We start from the raw sequence: 27,773 nt of genomic DNA on the forward strand, positions 1-27,773 counted from the left end.
ACAGTGACGAGACTATATTAATTTATTATTCAAGTTATATTCAGCAAGAAATTTTTGTTTGTTTGATGAATCTCAAAAACTATTATAACGGCTTTGGTAGAATTCAGGTTATAAATATTTTACAAAAATAATCTGATCATTCAATTCCCGTAGCGAAGCACGGGTACCCTGCTAGTTAAAAAAACACACAAAACAAGACAAAACAAAATTACAAAGAATTATGAAACAAATAAAACACAATAAAATGTTACAAATACAAAAAAACCATGGGCTTTGCGGTTTATAGTAAATTATAATGCGTTTACACCAGAGTTTAAAACAAAAGTTTTCAACATAAGTTAATAACATTTTCTTTTGGCTGCTAGTTTTGTTATCAACAAAAATTAATAACTTTGTCACGTGTTTTGTCTGCAGCTGTCGTTATTAGGGAACAGCTGTATTGTAGGGTAGGGATGCTGGGCAAGGGGGTTGCGGGGAAGATAGTAACCTGTTATTAAAAAAAGTTACCGACTCTCGATGGATAACATGAATCTTGTTAATAACAAGGAATTTTCTGTTGAAAACACGAGTTATCAACTTTTTTCAACAGAATTTTTTGTCGATTCAGTCAAGTTGACAACTTTTTATTAATAACTCGTGTTATCAACTCCGGTGTAAACGCAGATTAAGTTACATAAATGTTTTGTTTTTACGTCTGCCAAGAACAAATTACAATATTTACAATATTTCCATTTATGTCAAAGAATTTCGACTACCGTATAATTAGATCTTTTATTGATCTCTTATCGCTTCAGCGATAATAGCTGTACTTCTTATCACAAGAGAATGTTCAATTTTATAATAATTCTACCTTGACTAGGCTGATCGTTTCAGTTTGCTGATTCTTTCTGAAGAATGATTTGTTTTATTCGATTATTCCATTGTGAGTCATATGTCATATTGACGTCACAACCTATAACGAAGAAATTGAGACATCTTCCACGGCTGTTACTCAAAAATGACCACGGAGTGCCTTATTCCTGACATTTGCGCCTGGACTGAATATCAATATTTAAAATTATTGATTTTGATATTATCCTTTTCTTCATAGGAATGATTCAATCTCTTGAAATTATTATATTCTATAGACGAATTGATCAACCTATAGAAAAATTGTAAAAAAATAATTAGAATAACTTAGGTATTATTATCATCTAATCTTGGTTCAAATTAAATCGACTTTTGTGCAAACATAGAGAAGATTTGAGACTCTACAATCATGGGTCAAAGATGAAACTAATATTTTTGGAGTTGAGACATGCTTCAGAGAGCATTTTCATATGTTTTGAAGAATGAGCTGATATTTCATCCAGTTATATTGATAAACTAGCCGTCAGGCTCGCTTCGCTCGCCATATCCGTCTAGCCAGGGGGCTCCGCCCCCTGGACCCCCGGCTGAATCGTCCTAGAATGACATCAGCAGGCTCGCTTCGCTCGCCTGCATTTTTCATTTGGGCATTTTTATCATATGTTAGGACAAACCAGTCGGGGGTCCAGACTAAACGGCTGGCTAAACGGATATGGCGAGCGAAGCGAGCCTGACTGCTAGTAATATAATATTCCCAGGATTGAAGTAGCAGTGCCCAATCAATTTTTCCGCGATAAATGCATTTAAATCTTCAACTTGGTGCCAACCTAACAAAGTCAACTCAACTTAACGCCAACCTGACAAAATTATTGATTTAGTTGCCAGTTAACAACTGTTTCGAAGAGGTACTCTATCTAGATTATAGTTCTATAGTAACATATGATATGGAAATTTCAATTATGATTAAGAGATTGGGAGAAGCAGAATATACATGCTAAAAGACGAACTTCAAACCCTTAAAAACAACCCTTAGAGTTGAAATATTGCCAAAAGATTTCTTAGTGCGCCTCTAAAGGGCCAACTGAACATACCTACCAAATTTGAACGTTTTTGGTCCGGTAGATCTTTAGTTATGCGAGTGAGTGAGTGAGTGAGTGAGTCAGTCAGTGAGTGAGTGCCATTTCGCTTATATATATATAGATGTTTATTATGTATATCCTTTCTGTATAGGGCAACTTGTAATATGAATAGAAAGAAAAATGAAAATCTCAGTACCCTTTTTGAATTATTTATAATCACAACATGACTGTTTCAACATTGATGCCATTTTCAAGTGATATGAAGTGAATAAATGAATCCAGCAGTATTTATTTACTTCATAATATCACTTGGAAATGGCATCAATACTGCTGGATTTATTTATTTACTTCATATCACTTGAAAATTGCATCAATGTTGAAACATGTTGTGATCAAATGATTCAAAAAGGGTACTGAGATTTTCCTTTTTCTTTCTATTTATGTATATTATGTTTATATTCCATTCTTAACTCAGTTTAATTCACCCACAATCAAGTTTTGCACTCTTAGAACTTTCAAGTTACAATATCTATAAATGCAACCTTATCTACAAAAGTAAACATGGTTCAAGCTGCGTTTACACCAAACTTATTAACAAAATGTTTATTTCTCTGTCCTTATAGATTCCACGAAACTTATCATACTCATGATGATCATATATGTTTGTCAAGCTCCGTTTAATCTAATAGAATCTATAAGAGGATTAACTTTTATGTGAACGCAGCTTTAGCGTAAAATTTTTGCTTTGATATCATTCAGTTTATTTCAGTAATTCTCCCAGATGTTTTTCAAATCATGCAATGCTCCAAATATTTGACCGAGCAAAGTGAAGTCTAAGATTCAAGTCGACGGTTTGGCATTTCTCTTAATGTTTGAATGATAAGTGAATGACAAGTAATGACAAGTGAGATGTGTGGAGAATCCAGTCTATTGCTGTATTCCCATAAGGTCTATAGTTTCAATCAGGTAGTTGTGGATGAGAATACTGCATGAGGTTTACTGTTCACAGAACTACTAGTATTTCCAAATTTGATAAATCAACAGCTGTTATCTTCTTACAATATATGAATTCGGGGCTATTTTCTTTTATTTATGAAATAGAATTATAGTCTCCTTTCAAATTAATAAAATAATAATAGTTCATAAATTGTATATTTTATTTATTATATATTATTAATTTCAAAGGCTACTGGTAATTCTATTTGATTAATCAACAGCTGATATTATTTTACAATATCTTGCTCACACACTCTCTCGTTTTCAACAGACAATGGGAAACTCTCTTTCTACCAGCTAACAGGACCAATGAATCTTTTTCTAAGGAAATTCAGCGAGTTATCTCAGAGTATAGGATTTATTCCAAAAGAATTCTAAAATTACGAACCTACTATATCAACAAAACTGTGAGATCTATCTGCAACATATCAGCAGCTGTAGAAAGTTTGAATTGTGAGTATAATAATTTTTCAGCTCCAATTTTTCAAGTTTATTCAGTTTTCTGGATACTTTCAATTATTCAGTTCTAATTTCTCTCCTGATATATATCATATTGACTATTATTGGATTCAAAAATTGTTTGTCATTTTGATTATGAGGTGTAAATTGTTCATTTTGAAATGTGACTGCCATAAACTATATTGTTGGACTGTGTGTTAATATAATGGCAGCAGTTGTGGGCTTTAGTCTATTAATACTTTTTGCAAGTGATTTTACTCACTGTAATAAATGTATAAATAAATACATACATGAGAAAATGCTTGCCTAATATTTGTATTTTTTGAGAATATTATCTATCTTAATTTATCATAATTTATAATTATGTTTTAGTAACACTCGGCCCCTGGGCTCAGGTTTCAACCATTTCAGGGATCTCCCATTTTATGTTAATACTATTTTTCTTTTGAATCATTTTGGTAATTGTATTTCTATAATTATAAACATGTATGCATATTTGAAGGAAAAATAAACTATTGATTTATTGATTGAATATTGAAAAAGATCATACAATAATAATTATTTATCACAATGATAATAAATAATTATACATATAGCTTGATAGTATATGAATCAAATACTGGTGTATTTATATACTATTTGATTCATACTATCAAGCTCTAAAAATCAAAATTTTTTCTAAGGAATTTATTTTCAATCATTACTTTTTGAGATTAGTTTAAAGTTTTGAGATTGATTAAGTTTGAAAGTTTGGGACAGATCATTTTAAATTTGATGAGATGAATTTATGAAATTATAAAGATAAATATTATAGGATATTTTTGATGGAATAAGACAAAAATTTCTTGAATATTTATATCAATTTTTGAGAAATACATCCAATTCATCATAATGAATTTATGATTTAATATTTTTGGTAATTTTTAGTAAATTGAATAATTTTCTCAAAAATGTATACTTTTAAGAAATGTTTGTCTTATTCAATCAACAATATCCATCCTACCATGAAGAATTTATCCTTAGAATTTCATGTATTTATTATCTGTTACCGTATTTTTAATGATCTGTCCAAAAAATTTGAACTCTATGTGCTCATATTTAAAAAAGTAATGATCGGAAGGAAAAAATCCTTCTTTAACTTATTCTTCCCATTTTTCCAGTTCGAATCAACAAATATGGGATCCAAAGCTGGAGAAAACCGAGATAAATCCTGCAGTAGTAGTGAGATATCTGTAAATTCAGCTTTCAATACCCGTTTCCATCGTTTATTGGAGAGCAACATGCTCAGCGATTGTGAATTTGTTGTGGGTGAGCAAAAAACTGTTATTAAGGGACACAAGGTGTTTTTTTCTCTGGCCAGTGAAGTTTTTCAAGTCATGTTCTGTGGAGATTTGAAGGAGACAGCCCCAGTTCAAGTTATAGACTTGGAACCGGAAGGATTTCAAGGTATGAAAACATACATATACACTGGTGAGATCAAGTTTACATCAGTCATCCACGCTTTACACACTTACACCGCTGCACGTAAATACATAATCCCAAACCTGCCACAAAAATGCGTAGATTATATTGAGACAAAACTGAAACCATGCGGCGTTTTGGAGTTACAAGACACTTGTCGACTGTATTGCATCTCTGACTTCGATGAAGTGTGTAGTAGAATTATAAACCAACATACAGGGGAGGTTTTGAGTAGTTCATACTTTCCAACTGCGAGCATAGATGCTGTTGAGTCCATCTTGAAATCCCCCTCACTGAATGTCAAGTCTGAAGTGGAGATTTTCTTTAATTTCGAGCGATGGGCTTTGGCTGAGATTGAGCGACGTGAAATTCCAGCCGAAGATGTGGCCACGTGTTTTAACAATCTCAAAAAACACATTCGGTTCCTGACAATGAGTGGGGAGGAATTTGTAGAAAGAGTTGAACCATCACCTCTTCTGACCCGTGAAGAGAAGTATGCAATTGCTATCAATAGAATTAAATTGAATCCAAAGGTGACCGCTGAGAGTATATCAATGATTCAGGAGTCGCGAGCAATGGATTTCAATATAAATGATTATAAGCACAAGAAAATATGCGAGGTTGTGTATGATGAGCTTGAAACAAAAGATTTTTGTATTGTATCTCAAAGGTATATAAATGACTTTGAAATCTCAATACATGTTCGATGTACCAATTCTGCTCGATCAATTGAACTTGGATTGTCACTATTTTGTAAAAAAAATCCAACACTTATTATGGCTATACTAGTGAAGGCTCTAAATACAAGAAAGTTATGATCATAAAATCAAAATTCAGAGTACTTTCTGTGAACAATTACATTGATATTTTTCTTTGGAATCAAAATGAATGCCTCAAACATGTTCTAAATAATTTTCATATTGGAACTAGTTCCCACCATATGGGTCAAGAACTTCACGCCAGAAGCGAATTTCCACTGTCAACAATACAGAAAGACAGTCTGAATGCTGAACATTTTTTCAAAGATGCTAAAGGAAGAAATGTGATCAAAATTGAAGCATTGTTTTCATTTACATTCGATGCGATCGAGATTGAAGCTTAAACTCTTCTGTGATCTTCCAAATTCAGATTTCTTTGTTCGATACTATCCACAAAAATTCAAGTTGGGTGAATGATTATGAATCTTGTTCGGAGGTTTTAAGTTGAGTTTAGGTTTTGGGAGTTGAGAGATACGGTTTTTTCGTAACAGTTTTGTGAATATTTTTTCGGATGAAAGGAAGGACAAGTATGATTTTGAGAATATTTTTGTGTTCTGATGTTGAACTACTCATGGAATTTTTGTGGATTGATGGTATTATTTATGTTGTTGGAAAAAAAATTAAATTTGTAACATTGGGAGAAATAAAAGTTAACTCTTAAAAGTTAAAAGTTTAACGTCTATTACTTCATTATTTGGTCTGATTAATTGATGAATAAGAGACCAACAATAAAACTGATAGGTTTTTGGTGGATTATTCTCGAGCTTTTGACAGATTTTCCCATCTATGGAACTTTCTCCATATTATTATGACTTTCATTCAACTATTAATCTTTTGATAGTGGGATTTTGGATATTGGAATTTTTCAATCTAATATTATGCGTTCTTAAGTAATACTCACGCTTCGTGCTCGGTAGGGGGCTTCGCACCTGCACCCCCAGTAGGGTGGGTTAGCAGCCTCCGCGCTCCGCCTGGGAGGCGGGCTTCGCCCGCCCAGTCGTCTTTTATGACTGTGTAGTGTTGGGTAGCAGCCTCCGCGCTTCGCGCTCCGGCTGGGAGGCGGGTTGGATAGCAGCCTGATTGTCTTTTACAGCTGTATAGTGTAAGGTGGCAGCCTCCGCGCTTCGCGCTCCGGCTGGGTGGCGGGCTTCACACGCTCAGTCTTTTTTTACGACTGTATAGAGTTGAGTATAGCAGCATCCGCGCTTCGCGCTCAAGCTGAGAGACTGGATCGGGAGAGACACACACACACATACACACACACACACACACACACACACACACACACACACACACACACACAACACACACACACACACACACACACACACACAAACACACACACACACACACAAAGTTTCTGATAAACTCACTTTTCCGGGTCGCCTGTTGGATATAGATGAAATTTGGCTATACACTTATCTTGACGAGCTGAACAAAAAAGCTTGTAATAAATTTTTTGTGGGAGCCAAATTGAAATGTGTCCTAAAATTTTGTGGGAGTACAATGGTGCCAGGGGGTAGAATTTGGATGGTCTGGAGATTTCCCGTAGCCTCCAGTGTAGTATGCAACATATTTGGTGTTTAGTTTTCACAGCGAACTCATAGTTTCGGTTGAGAATTTTTCATATTTGGGAAAAATTCAAATTTTCGATGAAAACTCATTCCTTTCCCAGGTCGCCATTTGAATTTGGTTGAAATTTAGCTATGGCTATACACTTAACTTGGCGAGCTGAACAAAAAAGCTTATTATAATTTTTTTGTGGTAAACTAATTAAAAATCAAAATTAACAAGTGTCCTGAATATTAAATTTAAGGGAGCACAGAGGTGTCGGGGCACAGAGAACTCATGGTTTTGGCTAAGATTTTTTTGTTTTTGGGAAAACTTTAAATTTTCGATGAAAACTCATTTTCCCAGGTCGCCATTTGAATTTTGTCGAAATCGAAGTATAGATATGGGCTTATCTCCGGGAACTTAACAAAAAGAGGCTTGTCAACATTTGTATTATTTACCTGGACATTAATATTATGTGTTGGCCTAGAGTTATTCTTATGTCTAAACTGTAAGTATTGTGATTTCGATTCATTTATTCCAAGCTTAAGTTGTTGAAGGTATTGGGCTATGGAATTTATGTTTAAAAAAGTGTCAATTTCTAAAACATTCACATCTTGTGATCCACAAATGTAGGAAGTGTCGTCAGCATATAATAGAACTCTACCCTGTGATATAACCTGTGGTATGTCATTCACATACAAAAGAAACAACAATGGTCCAAGGATACTTCCTTGTGGGACACCTGCAATTACTGATAAACTATTCGATAAATGTTTCATCAACTGCCCATCTTCCACCCTTGAAATCTCAACAACTTGAGACCTATTCAGGAGATATGACCTGAACCACTCTAGCTCAATACCTCTCACACCCACTTTCTCCAACTTCTTCATCAAGATTTCATGGTTCACACAGTCAAAAGCTTTGCTTAAATCCAGGAAAACTCCAACAGTCTTTTTCCCCATGTCCATCATGTCAATCATGTCCTCAAACATGGATGCAATTGCCGACTTCGTGGATTTATCCTCCTGGAAACCATGCTGCTCCTGCGCCAATATTCCATTCTGCATAAGATGCTCAACAAGACGAATTAACATGCATTTTTCAAACACCTTGCCAACAGAATTTCCTAAAGTGATCGGTCTAAAATTGTTTGCCACATTTTTGTCACCACCCTTGTGGATAGGTACTATTTTTGCCTCCTTCAATTTATTGGGGAACACACCATTCTTTAGTGACTCATTAACTAGATAAGTGAGTGGAGTTAATAAGTTCTCCTTACAATACTTAATTACCATTGTCGACAACCCATCCAGACCGGTAGACATTTTTCCCTTCAAACCAATCACAATCCTATCCACCTCTTCTTCTGAAAAAGGAGCAGCTATAAACCTGTTAATTGGGTTTGCTTGGTCACCTGGATGAGATGCAGAGGAATCTACACTGTTTAAAGGTACAGAGTTATTAATCTTTGTGCCAGCCTCCTGAAAAAACTTATTCAAATAGTTTGAGACCTCAGAACCTCCTGTTAGTACAATTCCCTCATCCGTCACTACTTTTCCTACCTATGTAAATGTTTTCATTTTTTCTTAATGCACCACGCTCCTCATTTATTAACCTCCATACTGAACGATTTAGATTTTTGGACTCTCGTAATGAATCTGCAATAGATTTACCCTCAGCTATTTTAACCTCATTTATATAGAACCTCTTCAAATTCATATAGTGTTGCTGCTTTGCATAGTCTCTACTTTCCATCATGCGTTTGTATGCAGCTCTTAAATCATCCCGCAACTTCAAGAGATCATCGGTGATCCATTTATTTTTAATGTTCCCTCCACTAACTAGGACTTTTTTAATAGGACAGCGAACGTTGAAATGATAATTCAAAGTTTGTGTGAATGCTGAAAATTTTTCATTTAGATTATTTCCACTATAAACATCATCCCATTCTTCCCTAGAATGCTTCTCTCGAGCTTTTTGAGACCACTCGACTTTTCTCTGCAGATTCTATCCACAAAAATTCAAGTTGTGTGAATGATTATGAATCTTGTTCGGAGGTTTTAAGTTGAGTTTAGGTTTTAGGAGTTGAGAGATAAGGTTTTTTCGTAACAGTTTTGTGAATATTTTTTTGAATAGAAGGAAGGACAAGTATGATTTTGAGAATATTTTTGTGTTCTGATGTTGAACTACTCATGGAATTTTTGTGGATTGATGGTATTATTTATGTTGTTGGAAAAAAAATTAAATTTGTAACATTGGGAGAAATAAAAGTTAACTCTTAAAAGTTTAACGTCTATTACTTCATTATTTGGTCTGATTACTTGATGAATAAGAGACCAACAATAAAACTGATAGGTTTTTGGTGAATTATTCTCGAGCTTTTGACAGATTTTCCCATCTATGGAACTTTCTCAGTATGATTATGACTTTCATTCAACTATTAATCTTTTGATAGTGGTATTTTGGATATTGGAATTTTTCAATCTAATATTATGCGTTCTTAAATAATACTCGCGCTTCGCGCTCGGTAGGGGGCTTTGCCCCTATAGGGTGGGTTAGCAGCCTCCGCGCTACACACTCCGGCTGGGAGGCGGGCTTTGCCAGCCCAATCGCCTTTTATGGCTGTACAGAGTTGAAAAGCAGCCTCCGCGCTTCGCGCTCCAGCAGGGAAACCGGCTTCGCCCGCTCAATCGACTTGTTTGACTGTATAGGTTTGGGTAGCTGCCTCCGCCCTTCGCGCTCCGGCTGGCTAGCGGGCTTCACACGCTCAGTCGTTTTTTATGACTGTATTGAGTTGAGTACAGCAGCATCCGCGCTTCGCGCTCAATCTGAGAGACTGGCTTCGCCCGATCATTTGCCTCACATGAACGTACAGGGATAGGTAGCAGCCACCGCGCTTCGTGCTTCGGCTGGGAGGCGGGCTTCGCCTCCAATAAAATTTGAAAGTATAAACTCAACCGACCACATTAAAACATGATAATTGAACATAATCGTTCAGGTTATTTAAACAAATCAGGATAAAAAATAAATATACTTGGACAATTTCCTGATATTCAAACCTCAGATTTGCTAGAGCTATGACCTCCCAGTTTTGCTCTCGGAAGTGCCTAATATGATTATATATTTATATTGTTTAATTTTTCAATGTGGCAGAAAATAGCATTCGCACCACGGGCAAAAATGTTTTTCCGGCTCTCCATGTTTCCTAGTCACCAGCCTACGGCCTCAGACTTGAAAACCGATTTCGAGCTGGAAAAGTCTCATTTTCAGCCCTAAGTGCAAAATATACTATTACCGATTTTTCGGTAGGCTTATTCAAATGTGTCGAAAAAATTTGCGGGGCTCTAGGGGTGCCAGGGGGGTGAAATTTTCGTGATTTGGAGGTTTCCCCATAGCCTCCAGTGTGATCTCTAACTGATTGAGAGGTGGGTTCTCCGAGACAATCAGCCGTATTGGCTGTGAATTTTTCGTAGTTTTTTTGTCTTTTGCAGCTTTCATATAATAAGAAGATTGTTAGTATCTTGCTTGTTATCCATATCCTCTATATTTTTTCAATTGCGCCCAGTACTCAAAAGCTGTTCTCATACGAATTTCAACGCAGCTTATATAACGACTAGCCGTCAAGCTCGCTTCGCTCGCCATATCCGTCTAGCCAGGGGGCTCCGCCCCCTGGACCCTCGACTTGATCGTCCAAGAGTGAGATCAGCAGGCTCGCTTCGCTCCCCTGCATTTTTAATTTGAGCATTTTTATCATATGTTAGGACAATCCAGTCGGGGGTCCAGACTAAACGTCTGGCTAAACGGATATGGCGAGCGAAGCGAGCCTGACGGCTAGTAATATTATATTCCCAGGATTGAAGTAGCAGTGCCCAATCAATTTTTCCGCGATAAATGCATTTAAATCTTCAACTTGGTGCCAACCTAACAAAGTCAACTCAACTTAATGCCAACCTGACAAAATTATTAATTTAGTTACCAGTTAACAACTGTTTCGAAGAGGTACTCTATCTAGATTAAAGTTCTATAGTAACATATGATATGGAAATTTCGATTATAATTAAGAGGTTGGGAGAAGAAGAATATACATGCTGAAAGACGAACTTTAAACCCCTAAAAACAACCCTTAGAGTTAAAATATTGCCAAAAGATTTCTCAGTGCGCCTCCAAAAGGCCAACTGAACATACCTACCAAATTTGAACGTTTTTGGTCCGGTAGATTTTTAGTTCTGCGAGTGAGTGAGTGCCATTTCGCTTTTATATATATAGATGAATAGTAATGGATGACAAATCACAGACAAATATTGTTTTATAGTGGCCATACAGCCAATAAAATAGCCACTCATAAGCATGCAGTATTCTCCGATTGTCCCATCCAGACATTATACATTATAGTGCAACGTGTAATGTTGGCTTATCGTTCGCCACGACAAGACAGAAGGGTGAAGAAGAAGATAGGAAAAATAAGAAGAAGGAATTCAAGAAGCTATGAGAGGAGGAAAAAGAGAGGAAGGGGGATGAAAAGTCAAGAGGATACAAACACGTGTCTACGAGATGTGGAAGGGAGCAGTCAAGAGAGTCACGGAAGAGGGTTCCAAGGCAATTTTAAAAGAAAGCTGGCGGTTTTTGGGGAAATAAGGGGGGAAGAATATGGAGAAGAAAAAGAAGGAACAGACTAGAAGAATAAGTGAAAAACAGGAATTTGGAAATAGGATAGAACATGATGAAGGAAGCAGGGAAGATAGTGAAGAGCAGAAAATGGAAGGAAGATGGAGAAAGAGGAAAGATAAACTGAATTAGTTTGTGGAAAGGGGAGAGTAGAGCCTGAAGAAAAAGAGGAAAAAGAGAAGCGTGGAGAAATAGTGAAAAATGAAGAGTAGATGCGAATCAAGAAATAAAGAGAATGGTGACGGGGAAAGGGGATTGATTGATTGATTGATTGGGTACTTTATTTATGTAGATTACAATATACTGGCTTATACAATTATATACAATAGCTAGTATATAATCTTATACAATAGGGATAAGAGTATGAGGAAGAGGCGAAGGAATAGGAAGAGCAAAAGAGAGAAGTAGAAAATTGTGTCTGTTTAAGCGAGATTTGCAGAAGACGAGGAAGAAGATTGAAGAGGGAATAGAAGAGCAGTGAAAGGGAAATGAGAACAAAAGTGGGCTGAATGGAAGACAGATTGGAACTTACAGAGAAGGTGGATGGAAGAAAATAGAGAGAAATTAAGAACCTGCTTTGAACTTGTTTCTTGAGAAACAGTAAATAGGAAACAGCTCAATGAGAGCAATAGAATAGGAATCTCTAAGAGGTACAAATCTCGGTAGAAATAAACTCAATCAATTAATCAAATTTCATTTATTCAAATAGTTGCATATAAAAGATAAGCTTCGTAATATTGAATCATCACAATCAATAATTAACACAGAAAATACAATAGTGCAAGGAGACGTCAAAGAAAAACACTGCCTCCAGGAGCACCCCCTAGAAGAAATCGATTAATTTCAGTTGATTCGAAGGAATTTGTTATTTTGTAATAACTCTATGATATGTAATCATCCCTCAAGACATCCACACATTCATACACTGTATATGACGCTCTTTTTTACAGAAAATTAAAGTTGGAGGAGAAGAAACAAAGAGGAGATGAAAGCTCATAGGAAAACGATAGCAAAGCTTGAAGAGATTAGATAAGGAAATGGAAGCTTAGAATGTAGGGAGAAACAAAATAGAGACTAACATGAGTCTTGTGGGACAGAGAGGGGGCGTGCCATATGAAAGAGAAAGAGAAGAAGAGTAAGAGCACACACGAATCAGGAAGTGACGCACTGGAAGAAAAGCGGAAAGGAATGGAATTCTTTTTTGGGGGCTCGTGAGGGAGTCTGAAGAGTCTGGACAGACACGTACAACAGAAATTCAATAACAAATGTTGGCTTGAAGAATGCACGGCCAATATTACGCCCTTTGCAGGCAGATAAGAGAGCGCGGCGCACTACGTGAAGTACTTAGGAGCGGAAATAACAGCTCTGAATGTTTTACTGGCGTCTCGGAGAAATTATTTATTACAATCTCCGTTGCAGATGATGGTGCATCCTCATGGTAGCGGTCACGTGGCTCTCCACAAACCGCATCACGTGATCCAGACATCACGTGTTCAATGGCACGTGCGCGAAAAATGGCACTTGAAGTAGTTCTATTCGGCATGCAGATTCGTAAGAATAATAGAAACTGCATTTCTTCGACATTCTACAGAATACGAGAGATTTTGTTCCATAGCACGTGAGAAATTGTTATCTGCATAATCCTAAAAAGTAGAGCAGTTCATTATTTAATATTATTGGTGAGATTAACGTGATTTTTTTTCTCAAAATATTTCCTCAAGAATTCAGAGATTGGAATTGATAAAATAATTCATTCCAATCGTCGGCTATAATAAAATTGAAAGCTCCTATAAGAATAAAAGAAATAATACCTAATCGTTAAGGATTTTAACATTTCGATCATTTTTTATTTATAATAATAACTAGCCGTCAGGCTCGCTTCGCTCACCATATCTGTCTAGCCAGGGGGCTCCGCCCCCTGGACCCCCGACTGGATCGTCCAAGAATGAGATCAGCAGGCTCGCTTCGCTCGCCTGCATTTGTCATTTGAGCATTTTTATCATATGTTAGGACAATCCAGTCGGGGGTCCAGACTAAACGTCTGGCTAAACGGATATGGCGAGCGAAGCGAGCCTGACGGCTAGTAATATAGTACTCCCAGGATTGAAGTAGCAGTGCCCAATCAATTTTTCCGCGATAAATGCATTTAAATCTTCAACTTGGTGCCAACCTAACAAAGTCAACTCAACTTAATGCCAACCTGACAAAATTATTAATTTAGTTGCCAGTTAACAACTGTTTCGAAGAGGTACTCTATCTAGATTATAGTTCTATAGTAACATATGATATGGAAATTTCAATTATAATTAAGAGGTTGGGAGAAGAAGAATATACATGCTAAAAGACGAACTTTAAACCCCTAAAAGCAACCCTTAGAGTTAAAATATTGCCAAAAGATTTCTTAGTGCGCCTCCAAAAGGCCAACTGAACATACCTACCAAATTTGAACGTTTTTGGTCCGGTAGATTTTCAGTTCTTCGAGTGAGTGAGTGAGTGAGTCAGTCAGTCAGTCAGTCAGTCAGTCAGTCAGTCAGTGAGTGAGTGCCATTTCGCTTTTATATATATAGATTATTCAAAATATCCAATGAAAGCTATAACTTCAACGTCCTTAGCTCTATTTATATAGCTTTCATTGTATATTTGAGATAATTATTATACAGTGATAATATTCCAGCAGTTGCTTCCTAATAGAATCTACCATCTTTGTGTTTCCAAATTCTAGAATATACATGTATAGTGATTGATGTGTTATTATTCAATTTGATGTAGTTACCATTGATTAGGTATGTTCAGTATTCCTGGAATATTATTGCTTTTCCAATTTAGCTTTTTCGTTGACTTCTGTTGAATTCCATTTTCGGTCATTTTCATTGAAAATTGGTATGATATATGGATAGAGATTTGCCATGTATATATTTCTTTGTACATTCGACCATTGGCATGTGTTTATTCGACAGAGGCTGGCTCAAACAGCACTCTGGTTTTTGGACTGTATAAATTACATCGAGAACTTTTTGGGGTTGTCTGGCGTCGGGTAGCAAGTTGAACAATTTAAATGGCTAAGTGCACAATAACATAGGCCTACCTTCATGTCCAAATCCTCCTTGCTTCTAGGATCCCGGGTCCAGATCACGATACGAGACAAGACGACACTTGTAATAAATCACAATAAATCAATAGATCACTTTGCAAAAATCGACATTACGAGAAGTGAGCTGTTCGCTTGGCTGGCAAACGGCAACTGGCACAATTATGCTATACGCATCACCCTTCAATTGCCCCCTCCACCACACAACGCCAGACAACAAAGGGGAACATTCATATAACGTCCGAACAGCATGTTCATATGAACATGTCATTCTTCTTCTTGTAAGGTTGCCTATCCGGTTCGGATGTTGGTGATCATCAGTGCAATGTTGACTTTGTTGGTTGCGATGCGAAACAGCTCTGGGGATTTATCATACCACTGCCTCAGGTTTGCCAGTCATGATTTTCTTCTTCTTTCTCCCCTCATATGCTGTTGATTTTTCCTTGGAGTATTTGCTGCAGCAGTACGTATCTCTTCTCATTCCGTTTAATGTGACCTAAGTATTGTAACTTGCGACATTTTACAGTGTTCATGATTTCCGTTTTCTTATTCGTGCGACACAGGACCTCCACATTAGTGACCTTGTCTTCCCAAGACATCCGCAACATCCTCCTGTACAGCCACATTCCAAAAGCCTCTAGCCACATAGAAAGTATTTGTGTGACTGTCCATGTTTCCACTCCATACAGCAACACAGTGAAGAGACATAACATCTCAAGAAGCGAACTTTTGTGGCTAGAGTTATGTTGTGGTTGTTTAATAAGGCACACATTTCAATGAATTTTCCTTGCTTTTTCTATTCTTCTTCATTTATTACATGCATGCTATTATCACGTGTCAATGTCAAATATCGAGTTGATGGCTCTAAAATATAAAATATTGACACTCAAAAATAACATGAATGCCTAAACATGTAGAAATAGTTACCATGTGTAGTGCTTTACTCTTTCTATTCTTATGTTATTGACAGTGATATGGGATTATTGATTTCTTCATTAAATACATGCTCCAAGTTTGGCAAGATTAAGTTTAGACTATACTCGATAGATCTTGTCTTAGACTGTAATTGCCTCGATCAATAAATAATCAACCACGATTATGGAACTATCAGTACATCCGTGACATAAACCAAATAATAATAATAATAATAATAATTCGTTTATTTCACTGCATTTTTACAATTGGTAATACAAATACATACATTAAGCATAATGATTGAGCATAGATAATAATATTAAGCATGTAACAGAAAGAACCACAGTGCATTCCTCTTTAGGCTAAACCTGTGTTGAGGGATATCTCGCTCTCTAGTTGAGTCAACTTAATTATAATACAATAGCAATTTTGAGGTATCAAACAATAAAGTAAATTTTATACAATAATCAGTGTGCTTTTCACAAGATGGGATTATGAATCTTTAACAATAAATTACCCAGAAAAAAATAAGTAAAAAAAACAAGCCTAGATTCGAATGAAGACAGCAAAAAAAATTGTAAATAATATCACACCTCTATTAAACGTTTTTCTTCATAGAAGCGATTAAGTCTATTCTTAAACAAATTATAACTGGATGCATCTGATATATCTGATTGCAGTTTATTGAAAAGTCGTGGTCCTTCAGCAAAAGCATGTAAGGAGGCCACTCTACTTCTTGTGAAGGGTTCTTTTAATTTATTAGCAAGATTTCGACGAGTGGAATATACATGTTCATCCATAACTGGAAACTCTGAACGTCTTAATACACAAACTTCAAAAGATTTATTTCAAATAGGGTATCAACACTAAAAACGCCAAATTCTCTATACAATACTTCGGTTGGATATCTTATGGGTCTCTTTAAACATATTTTTATTAAAAATACTCTTATAAAGTATTATAAGAGGTTGCAAAATTGAACTCCCACAACTTCCCCAGGATACAATACCATAGCAGATAATTGACTGTATCAGTGCCAAAAATACCATTCTTAATTGTTAGATAGGAAGGACATTCCTTAATTGAACGAATTTATAAATTAATTTTCTAAGTTTTGAACAGATGTATGAAATGTGCGAGCTCCACCGTAAATGTACATCCAATACTTATTTTATAAAAATAACTTAATTTATTCAAAGTGCGGTGATATTAAGTGCAAAATTTGACTATAATTTGGTATTTTAATCATTCTAAATTCAAAATTTCTAGCTAATATATATTCTTGGACAGAACTTTGAACTTCAAATTTCCTCAGTAAGAACATAACCTATTTTTCGGACATTTCATTATTTATCAAAATTTGGGAACAGAATAGTTTTGGGCTATGCCTGTTGTTCTATCCCGATCATATTCATATGATTTGTAATTATATCAACGAATAAATAAATAAATACTACACCTAAATATTTTATTTCATTTTCTTTCTCTAATACTTGTACATTGAAATGTCAAGTACACCCAAATCATCGAGAGATCTCATGTCTATATCACAAGAAACAGTCATGGAAAACTAATCAGCAGAGCGAAGTACCAAAGAAGTGTTTGGATATGGAAGCATGTTACTCTGAGTGAACTTGACATTTGAGTCGCCGCTCTTTTCAGTATTCGACACGTATGACACGTGGGAAGCTCGCGCCCCGCATCGCTCTCCTAATGAAGATTTACGACTAAAAATAAAAGTTTTCCGTCGAAGTCGTCGATGTCACCGTCACAGACAGACTGTGGCACAGCGAGACAGCATTTCGATGATATTTACGACTAGTTGCAGTCGTATATTTATCAGCCAAGAGCTTCTACAGTAGTGCAGTAGTTTATTTTAGATGAAACACATATGGAGATGAATAGTGGATAAGAAGTGTATGGAGGTATGTGAATAAAATATAGCAGAAGAGGAATTCGTATTAATAAATTAAGAGAAGTAAGGAATTGGAGGAATGAATCACTGATTCCTGAAATGGAAATAGGAGACTTTTTGTGTAGTTGAGAAGTTGATATTGTGGTAATTATTCATATTGAATGAAAAAGACTAAGAAATTGTCAAAAACCACTGATTTATTGATAATTAGAAAGACCGGTCTCGGTTATTACACCACTGTCAATCTCTGATCAATAACAATCAGAGATTGACATTGGTGTAATAACCGAAACCGGTCTTTCTAATTATCAATAAATCAGTGGTTTTTTGACAATTTCTTAGTCTTTTTCATTCAATATGAATAATTACCACAATATCAACTTCTCAACTACACAAAAAGTGAAACTAGCAAGTAAAGCTGAACAAGTGAAGTTATATTTTAAATTGAAACTCAAGTATGGAGTAGCAGAAAGGAACATTTTCTTCAATAGACAATGCTTGAAACTGAAGGTTATACCAAAGTATGTGGCAATAGCAACCAACAACACTAATACTACTCAAAGTAAATTTTATTATCATGGCGATTCTGTTGCTTAAGCCGCCATTTTGTCACACCGTTGAGGGGGAGGAGACTGTCTAGCTAGGCCACTAGGCCAATGGCAGGCGTTCATGCCCTCGACCAATAGCAGTACTCGCCCACTAGTATAAATTCTGCTGCTCTTGTATTTAGTTTTAGTTTATCAGAGACTGACAATGGTGTAATAACCGAAACCGGTCTTTCTAATTATCAATAAATCAGTGTTTTTTGACAATTTCTTAGTCTTTTTCATTCAATATGGAAATAGGAGATATGAATGAAAATAAAGCATAATAATGATGAAAGTTTCAATGCAGTTCATGAAGATAGTGAGTGAAGTTTTTGGTTCAAAATTTTCCAGTTTTATTCAAAATTTAGATATTTTGGATAGTTGTTTCTAATTCTGTGAGATTTAGTTATTCATGATATCTATTTTTGATTGAAGATTTGTTAGTTTTTTCAAGTGCAAATTGTTATTTTAATAAGTGATAGTGGCTTAACCTACATTCAATTTGGACTGTAGCAGAAATTTGAAAAGGGAAAGTTCTGGGCATAAGCCTGCTGTGCCTTCTCACAAAGGTGTGATAATGTACGTGACTGAATAAATAAATAGGTTGAAGAACAGAGAATGATGCACTGATGAGGAACAAATATAGGAATAATAGTAAAGATGATGGTTTCTTGATCCATTCCGAGCTGCTTTGTATTAACACACTTTTTTATGTATTTGAACACAACATGCAGTCGATTATTAAGTAAATATTAAAAACTTTTACTTACTGACTGGAGTACTTTCAATCGTCTAGCGATCATTTTTAACAGTACTGTTGAAAAAGTGTGTTTATACAAAGCAGCTCGGAATGGATCAAAAAACCATCATCTTCACTATTATTCCTATATTTGTTCCTCATCAGTGCATCATTCTCTGTTCTTCAACAGTACTGTTGAAAATGATCGCTAGACGATTGAAAGTACTCCAGTCAGTAAGTGAAAGTTTTTAATATTTACTTAATAATCGACTGCACGTCGTGTTAAAATACATAAAAAAATAGTAATGAATAGTGGAACTGTTGAGGACGTAACAGAATATACTATTAAGTAGTTTGGAGAATGAACTAATAAAAACCTTTTCTGTGAAGGGTTGCCAGGCAACGAACGTTAATGATAATTATGATAGTCATGAAGCAGTAGTATAGAGCTGGACGATGAGAGATGTCAAAATAGCAACACTGATCAAAAGATGCATATAGAATGAGGATATAGCTCTCATGCTGAATGAGAAGAGTTGGATCAGAGAAAAAAGGAGGAGAAGGAGAAGGAATGAAGAAGAACAGACTCAACCCTAAAGTGAAAATAAAAAGGCCACCTTACGCCCAAACTGCAATTTGTGTGCGGGTAGTAAGGTAGGCGCGCCCCCACGCATTAAAGGTCAGACCGACTGTTTTCAGGTTAGGTGCGTTTTATCGATGTATTCCTCGGTTTTCCTCTAAAAAAACACTCTTCCAGCCACAATCATGATCCTGGGCGGAATTTGAAGAGATACCTGCCTACCTTGCATCGCAGGGTGACTGAAACCCTTCCATCCAGCTGTTTTATGTTCAGCTGTAAAGTTTATGTCATGCCAAATGTCCTTCTATTGGTCCGTCTCGTTTGCTCTTTGCGGAAGGACATTTGGTATTTGGAAATAGGAGTGGGAGGGATAATTTTGATTAGACGGGATTACTTCATTCATGAATTCATGTATCTATATATCTTAGCTTGAGATTTCAGTTAAAAATATAAGCAAATTACCAACTCATTTCATAAAAACTATAAACAGTGAGTACGAACTATGACGTATACAATTTGACTGATAATAATTACTTTTGATATGAAAATGGAATCGGATTTGATAAAGATTATATGATTTTGTTGTAATGGAGAGGGATGAAAGTCTTCTGGAGTGTTCAAACTATTCAATCAACCCCTTGATGATTGTTGACATTGAATAATATGACCAGAAAATATATTAAAGAAAGAATAATAGTTTGCGTTCTCCAAGCCAATAAGTTTTGAGAATTAGTTGATTATTGTCAATCGCATGGTGAGAATCCGTAGAAGAATAGTGCATTATTTTTTATCCTTTGGCTAATCTAACATCTTCCACAACATTTTCTGACATGAACATTGGGACAGACCTATATTGTATTCATTCCGAAAAAAGCAACAGTGGAGATAAGGACATTTAAACCTTGTTTCACAAATGCCTTGAATGAATGAATGAATCGATAAATAGATGAACGAATGAACAAGAATGCGTTAACAGAAATTCTCAACATTCTGTCAGATCCATCAGAAAATCTTGTTCGATACTGAAAGTAATTTTAGAACATCAATTTTCTATTGACATCTGAGACTGACATGATTCATCAGAAGAGTAACTATGGAAAAAAACTAATACAAGAGAAGAGAATAGATTAATAGATGAATAGATTATTGTGAGAATCAAGAGGGGAAATTAGTCCACGAATACTCACAGCTATAAATCCGGAGAGATGAGAGACTCAAGTTGCAATATAGTTGAGAAGAATTCCCACGGAAGCCTGGTTTTCGTTTGTGTGTGATTGCCGTCGTCAACCACGCCAGGGTTTGGATCTCAAATAGGGTGGATTTCTATTTGTCTAAATAACATAAAAAATTATGTCTAATTATGTTTCAATGTGGGAGGTTGAGTTTATACTTGTTTATACTCTTAAATGACAATATGTTGATATTATTAGAAATGTTTTGATTCTTGAATAATAAACACAAATAATGGAAAGTTATTTCATAGATGTTTTAGCACACTTGAATTTTGGACAATATGAATGTCAACAATGCTTGTCTTCGTCGACTAAGGAAGTTCAGGCACAAACAAAAATGCACCTCAACAGCTGAATAATATTGAACAGGAGAGTTTAAATTGACTGACCTCTATTTAAGTTAGTTTTATTCAGGGTTAGGGGGAATCATAGTAGTGGGAGTAGAAGAGGGGTGAAGCAGGAGAAGTCTGTTGACAAGGAAAAGAACAGCTGGCAAAATAGAAGCTACTAGACATAAAAGGCAAAAGGAGCAGACGTGATGATGATCATGATGATGATGATGAAGACTTTGACGAAAAGGAGGAGGAGGAGGAGGAGGAGGAGGAGGAGGAGGAGGAGGAGGAGGAGGAAGAGGATTAGGAGGAGGAGGAGAAGAAGAAGAAGAAGAAGAAGAAGAAGAAGAGAAAGAAGAAGAAGAAGAAAAAGAAGTCAGTAGATGAAGTAGGGTGAGAGTAGGCGAAAGAGACCTTTGACTTTGGAAAACCTCTTCAAAGTAGGCGTGTGACAGAAACCTTCCATTAACTGAGTGCCAGCTCATTTCGATGGCAGAATGGCAGAAAGACGAGCCAAACAAATCACCAAGCAAGATACAGAAATTTCTCTCAGAACCTCTATTTGGGTTTAATTGGTCCCATGTGTAGAAATCAATGAATGGGATTCCCAATCATATGAATGGTTTTCATTTATGAGGATACGTTGAAATGAGTATCTTTCATATACTTCCAGGATTGCGTTCAGTTGATAATTAGAGAGTATGTTGAATAATATTTATAATTGATTTATCACGTAATTTGACTTCATGGACTCAGAAAAAAATTGGTTGCAGAAAAACGTTTCAAGCTCCAAAGTATATCATTGATATACATGCTTCAGCATGCCAATCACTATCCAATTTCTTGTCCAGCTTGTTGGACCACTAAGTAGAACTAAATCAAATCAAATCGTTTTTTATTTTGACAAAAAAACACAACTCAGTGAAATAAAGATATAAACTTCTATACAGTTAGTTCCTGTCAAAATAAAAATACTACTTGCCAAATTATTTACAATTTTTATGCAAGTAGGAGGTCAGTGAAAAAAAGTTTTCAATGCTACATTCACACACACACTCACACATCTTTCTCTTTCAAGTTGGTATGTGCAAAAAAGGTAAAATAAGTATTATAATAGAATGGGAATCAGATAATTACAGAAAAATAACTCTCAATAGTTTCAGGCAGACATCCAGTAAGCCATTTAACTACTCTACTAGTCGGATAGTTCCACCACTCCGCCTCACGCTCCGTCTCCAACTTCGGTCGATGTTGATGGAAATCTCCAATTTTCAGTTGACAGAAAAAAAGGCCTCCGTGTTATCGGATGGACACATTAAACTATCTGTCCCGGCTGAAGTATGACAGTCGTGAAAGATTCATTGACGGCTCAAATTATACATTCAGGCGAGGTGGGACCCTCCTGCGAGGGACTCCCAACCAACAAAAGTCATACGAATTTACTAAAATCTAGTTGGACGTCGGACCTTCGTTTTGGGCCTCTAGTTGATTCAACTTGTCCGAAAAGACTTCCAACAACGCTCAAATGTACGATTCAACATTAAATTTTGAACCACATGCAGGACAACAAATCGGATAGTGAATGACCTGCTTGGGAAAAAGCTCAATGCATGTAATTAACAAAGAGGATGTGTTCCAGACTATGTCTGGAGTTCTGCAGTGAGTCAACTCCTTGGGTAAATGAGCTCGATTTGAGTTATGATTCAAGAAATATGAGTTCAAAATTTATAGTTGATTCATGAAATCATTCCATAGTTATTGTCAAGCATACAGAGAAGCACAACACAAAACCACAAACAAACTACAACTTGAGCCAAAAGTCAAAACTAGGAGCTCTCTACGCACGTTCAAAAAAAAAAAACGTTCATGTTATAAGAACTCACTTCTTCAACACAGGCCACATATTGAAATCTTCAATGTTCCAGTATACAACCAATTATAGGAATAATTACTATCATTATTATTGTTCTGACATGTCACCTGTTATATAAGTGATACTAAAAATCAAATGTACCATATGGCTATCGTGAATGAAGAAATATATAAATATAAAGGTGCGTACAGATATACGCGCCGCGAACATGAGCAATTCACTTTTAATCAGCTGATGCCAAGCTTTTTATATCTGTCTCTTACCGTTTCTGTAAAAAAAACAGATATAGTCAGCTGATTAAAAGTGAATTGCTCATGCTCGCGGCGCGTATATCTGTACGCACTTTTATACGTACAACTCATTATTCAACAGAAGAGGGACTGATCTTGCATATCTTTAAATATGAATTATGGGGGTGCGACAGTAGAGACCGACGACAATCGAGGCCTACGACCGTCGGGAGTGTACGAAAATTAGAGTTTTTCTAAAAAAAACTGTTGAGTAATTGATGAAGAGTGGCCTCAACTGTCGCCTAACGCAGGCGACATTTGAGACCACTTTTTCAGGAGTCCTCTCCCGTCGTAGGTCACGACTGTCGGGGCTGTACAAAAATTAGAGTGACCTCAACTATCGCCTAACGCAGGCGACATTTGAGGCCTCTTTTTCAGGAGTCCTCTACCGTCGCTGGCCTCGAATGTCGCTGGTCTCGACTGTCGGGCCTGTACAAAAATTAGAGACTCGCTTGCAGCAGGCGACAGTTGAGGACACATCCTACTGCGATTCCATGAATTATCAGTAAAAATAAATCCAAGTACCTTTTTTTTAATTTTACTCACAACTTGTTTCAACATTGATGTCATTTTCAAGTAAGTGAATGGAATGAATAAACTAATAGAATATAAACTATTTTACAATAATTCACATAATTATGGGCTACTTGGTAACTTCATGATATTGAAACTGAACCTTGTACTGTTCTGATACCACCAATATTCCAATTTCAAATTAGAATCAACAATATACAATAATTATGCTCAATGAACAAGTTGTGTTTGCCAATTCATGCGCTAGGTGGCACTTCCATCAGAGTGCCATCGAGGCTATGATAGGCAGGCCAATCCTCAATACATTAATCAGCAGCTTAGTGCTTGCACGGGTATTATTCACAGCACGCCTCTGCAGGCCCTCGGTTCGGCCTGTCACATGGTGTTAGCTGCTGAAGCATTCTCAGACTCAATAGAGACTAGTTAACTATCAACATCAACTAGTTGTCGATAAACGGTAACCAGTGCTGATTAACTGTTTTATAGACAATTCAATTATTATTTAATTTTCAACATCAACTGTATTTGGATGAATAGTAACCAGTGTTGATAAACTACAGCACAACAGTGTTTATTAGCTAGGAACTTCAACTACAACTGCAGTGAAGACCTCATTATACGAATGTGGGGAAAAATGTATAGCACCAATGAGAATAAAAATGAATTTGGTATCAGCCAAGTACAACCATGTATAATGTAAAGGTGCGTACAGACTTTCGCTCCGCTCCGCAACCGAACGTCACTTCAGCAGAGCGATTGATGATCGACCGGGGAGCAAGAGTGGTTCGACCGGGGAACGCGAGAAGATCTAACATCTTCCGTAACGTTCATGATGGGTGCGACTGCAGAGCGGGGGCGGAGCGACTGTGGTTCGATGGATGAACGAGGACGGTACGAGGGCGGAGCGTGCTCGGTGCGGGTTGGAAGCGCGTATATGTGTACGCAGCTTAATAACATACTAGTAGTAAAAGGGAAATTATCAACAATACATGTTGCGGTGATTCTCATCATGTGGAGTGAAGAGATGATTCAATCGAACTATACTAAGGTCAATGTATTCAACAAAAATAATTAATGGTTTTTGTATTCTTTTTCTGCATTTCTTATGTATTGTATTGAATTCAAAGGACTCTCAAGATAATTATAGCGAGATTTTTGTCAACAGAAACTTCCTCCAAATTATTAAAAAATCTGAAATCAGATCACTAACGCCATGAGTATGCTAAAAGACAATACATTGGTTGTGACAGCTGACAGTGTATTTCTATATTCATTCCAGTTATTTAATTGACACGAGCACAGAATTAGAACAATAATTTGGGGGAAAACAGATTAAATTCAAAATTATTGTGGAGCTTCAAAATCCCCCGTGTTCCAATTTTCTGTGTGTGTTCCTTGTTTGTGTAAGTTGAAACATCCAAAGTGTACCGATTGCACGATATTTTGTTGTGTAAGATGAAACTATTATATCTCATCTTATCAAATAATAAAATCTTTTAAAAATACGTCAAGTTGAGGAGAGCAACCAGTAGAATCGTTGACAACGATAACAACGTTAATTCAACTAGTGTGTCAAATCAACGCTCATGTCTGAAATAGAGACAGATATAACAAAGGGGAATAAGATAGCAGCTAATATGCGACGGTAGAGATCGGTGAATCATTCATCAGAGGGCATTAGAAATGCGCAACCATAAATACAGCTACATAGCTATATAGTTTCAGATGTAATACAGGTATGTAGGTGAGGGCGAAGATACATCACGGGATCACGGCTCTATTCCTCCAATTACAATTCAATATTTTGCAGTCTCCATATCGAGGTATCAGTGTACGTCACAAGGTAATCTCATTTGTAGAAGGTTGATACAACGGGGATGAAATTCGGCTGCCACAATCTAGGATCAATTTTGCTCCTGTTTGTTGTCTGTCTAGTTGCGCTTCTCATGATAGTGTATCACTCGTGACCTTCATAATTAGCTGGTTTCAATGATCAAATGAACCAGACCAATCTATTTGAACCCCGAGTTTCTCTTTTGGGCTTGCGCCCCGCGCGAGACATTTTCCAATTTGTCAGAATGGACTTGAATGTGTGTGGTAGACAGTTTTCTTATATTTCCAATAAATTAATAAACCACATTCCCTTAAATATTCTTGAAAAAACAAACATAAACCAAAGGCTTGGATCAGACATAGATAAATGGATAATAGCAAATAAAATCGAGGAAAAATTGTTTTAAATAAATTAATTTTCGTCTACTCCATGGTTGCAGTTGACTTACCTACCTCTTACCTTTCTCTTATTCTTCATTCTCCTTCTTCTTCGTCTTCTTTTTTATTCTTGGCCTTTTCCGTCTTTTCTTCTTCCGTTCCTTTATTTTTAGTATCCTCTTTATTATTAAGTAGGTACCAGTTTTTATTCTGTATTTTTCTCAAGAAATTTGTTTTGGATCATTTTTGTTAAAAAATATTTTTGAAAAACATTTATATTGCAACTCACACCTGCGCACAGGGTTTCTTTGCAGGTGTAGATTCTTATATATATATTTTTTTGTCTTGAAAGTGTTGTATTTATTTGAGAATCAATAAAATTTGAATTTGAATCGTTGTGGTTATTTGATTAGGGATCAGAAATGTATCCATTTGAAACGATGGAAGGGAGCTCGATAATATTCCGCTCACTATTACCAAGTTATCACTCAGTAGATACTCCTTACAAGTTTAATAATCAAATTTTATTGACATGGGATAGTTGTCGTAGTTGAGCATGATTCAAGGACGGGTTTTGAAATTGTATCAAATCGTAAAGAAACCCTCAAGTACTGCTTTTTGTAGACATCTCCTTCTGGTGAACTTGTAACTGTATTCCTCACAAGATTTTGATATTTATTTATTTCATTGACAATCATAAATCATGATTATAATATATAATATGATTGGGAGAAGAAAACAGGCATAGCCCAAAACTTTTGATATGAAACTTTCAACTGGATAACAAGTTCTTTATCAGTCTTCTGTTAGAAATAGGCTAGCCTAGCGGTATACCATTCCGATATTTACACTATTCAAAATAATGTATTTGTACCTCTGAATGTTCATCCACTTATACCACGATCATTATAGGATTCCTTGTGTCCGTGTATGATAAGAGAGCATTGGGACGAACCTACTTTTAGCAGTTTGTAGCAACTTGTAGCAGCTTTGTAGCAACTTGTATTCTACAATTATTGTATTCCTCACAAGATTTTGATATGAAACTTTCAACTGGATAACAAGTTATTTTTCAGTCTTCTGTTAGAAATAGGCTAGCCTAGCGGTATACCATTCCGATATTGACACTATTCAAAATAATGTATTTGTACCTCTGAATGTTCATCCACTTATACCACGATTATCATAGGATACCTCACACATTCCTTGTGTCCGTGTATGATAAGAGAGCATTGGCAAGAACCTACCTACTTGTAGCAGTTTTTTGAATTTGAAAGGGACAACCATTACCTATTTTTATAGTACACGCAATCGTGTTCTGCAGTAGGCTCACTCGTATTCCAGAGTTTTATGATTGTGTCATTTCACCCTGAAGCATTAGCAAATGAAATTCCGTACATTCCATGCCTGCAGGAAAGCTATCAATTCTGTATGAAAATTGGATTCAATCTACTTCAATCTTGATGTGTTGAAATAAATTTGATTGAATAGTTGATGAAATGAGTAGAATTTGAAGATGAATCATTGAAAGGGTTACAGAATACAAGTTCGAAGTTGAATTTTGTAACACTTTTGATGTGCAATGAGCACTTAATTATAGCAGTGAAGAACTCAACTTCAGTTCAAAAGGGGAAGTTTTGGATTGTATGCTTTGTA

General features: G+C 36.1%; 1 protein-coding gene across 1 annotated transcript; it reads left to right on the plus strand.

The window, feature by feature from the left end:
- The first annotated feature begins 1,076 nt into the window (after positions 1-1,076).
- On the plus strand, positions 1,077-6,242 carry LOC111056639 (BTB/POZ domain-containing protein 6-like). Its single transcript, XM_039432047.1, has 3 exons — positions 1,077-1,180; positions 3,193-3,374; positions 4,541-6,242. Exon 3 carries the CDS (start codon positions 4,556-4,558, stop codon positions 5,657-5,659), a length of 1,104 nt encoding a protein of 367 aa, XP_039287981.1. The 5' UTR covers positions 1,077-1,180; positions 3,193-3,374; positions 4,541-4,555; the 3' UTR covers positions 5,660-6,242.
- The last annotated feature ends 21,531 nt before the right edge of the window (positions 6,243-27,773 follow it).

The sequence above is a fragment of the Nilaparvata lugens genome, chromosome 7, assembly GCF_014356525.2.
Source record: "Nilaparvata lugens isolate BPH chromosome 7, ASM1435652v1, whole genome shotgun sequence".
NCBI classification, from domain to species: Eukaryota; Metazoa; Arthropoda; class Insecta; order Hemiptera; family Delphacidae; genus Nilaparvata; species Nilaparvata lugens.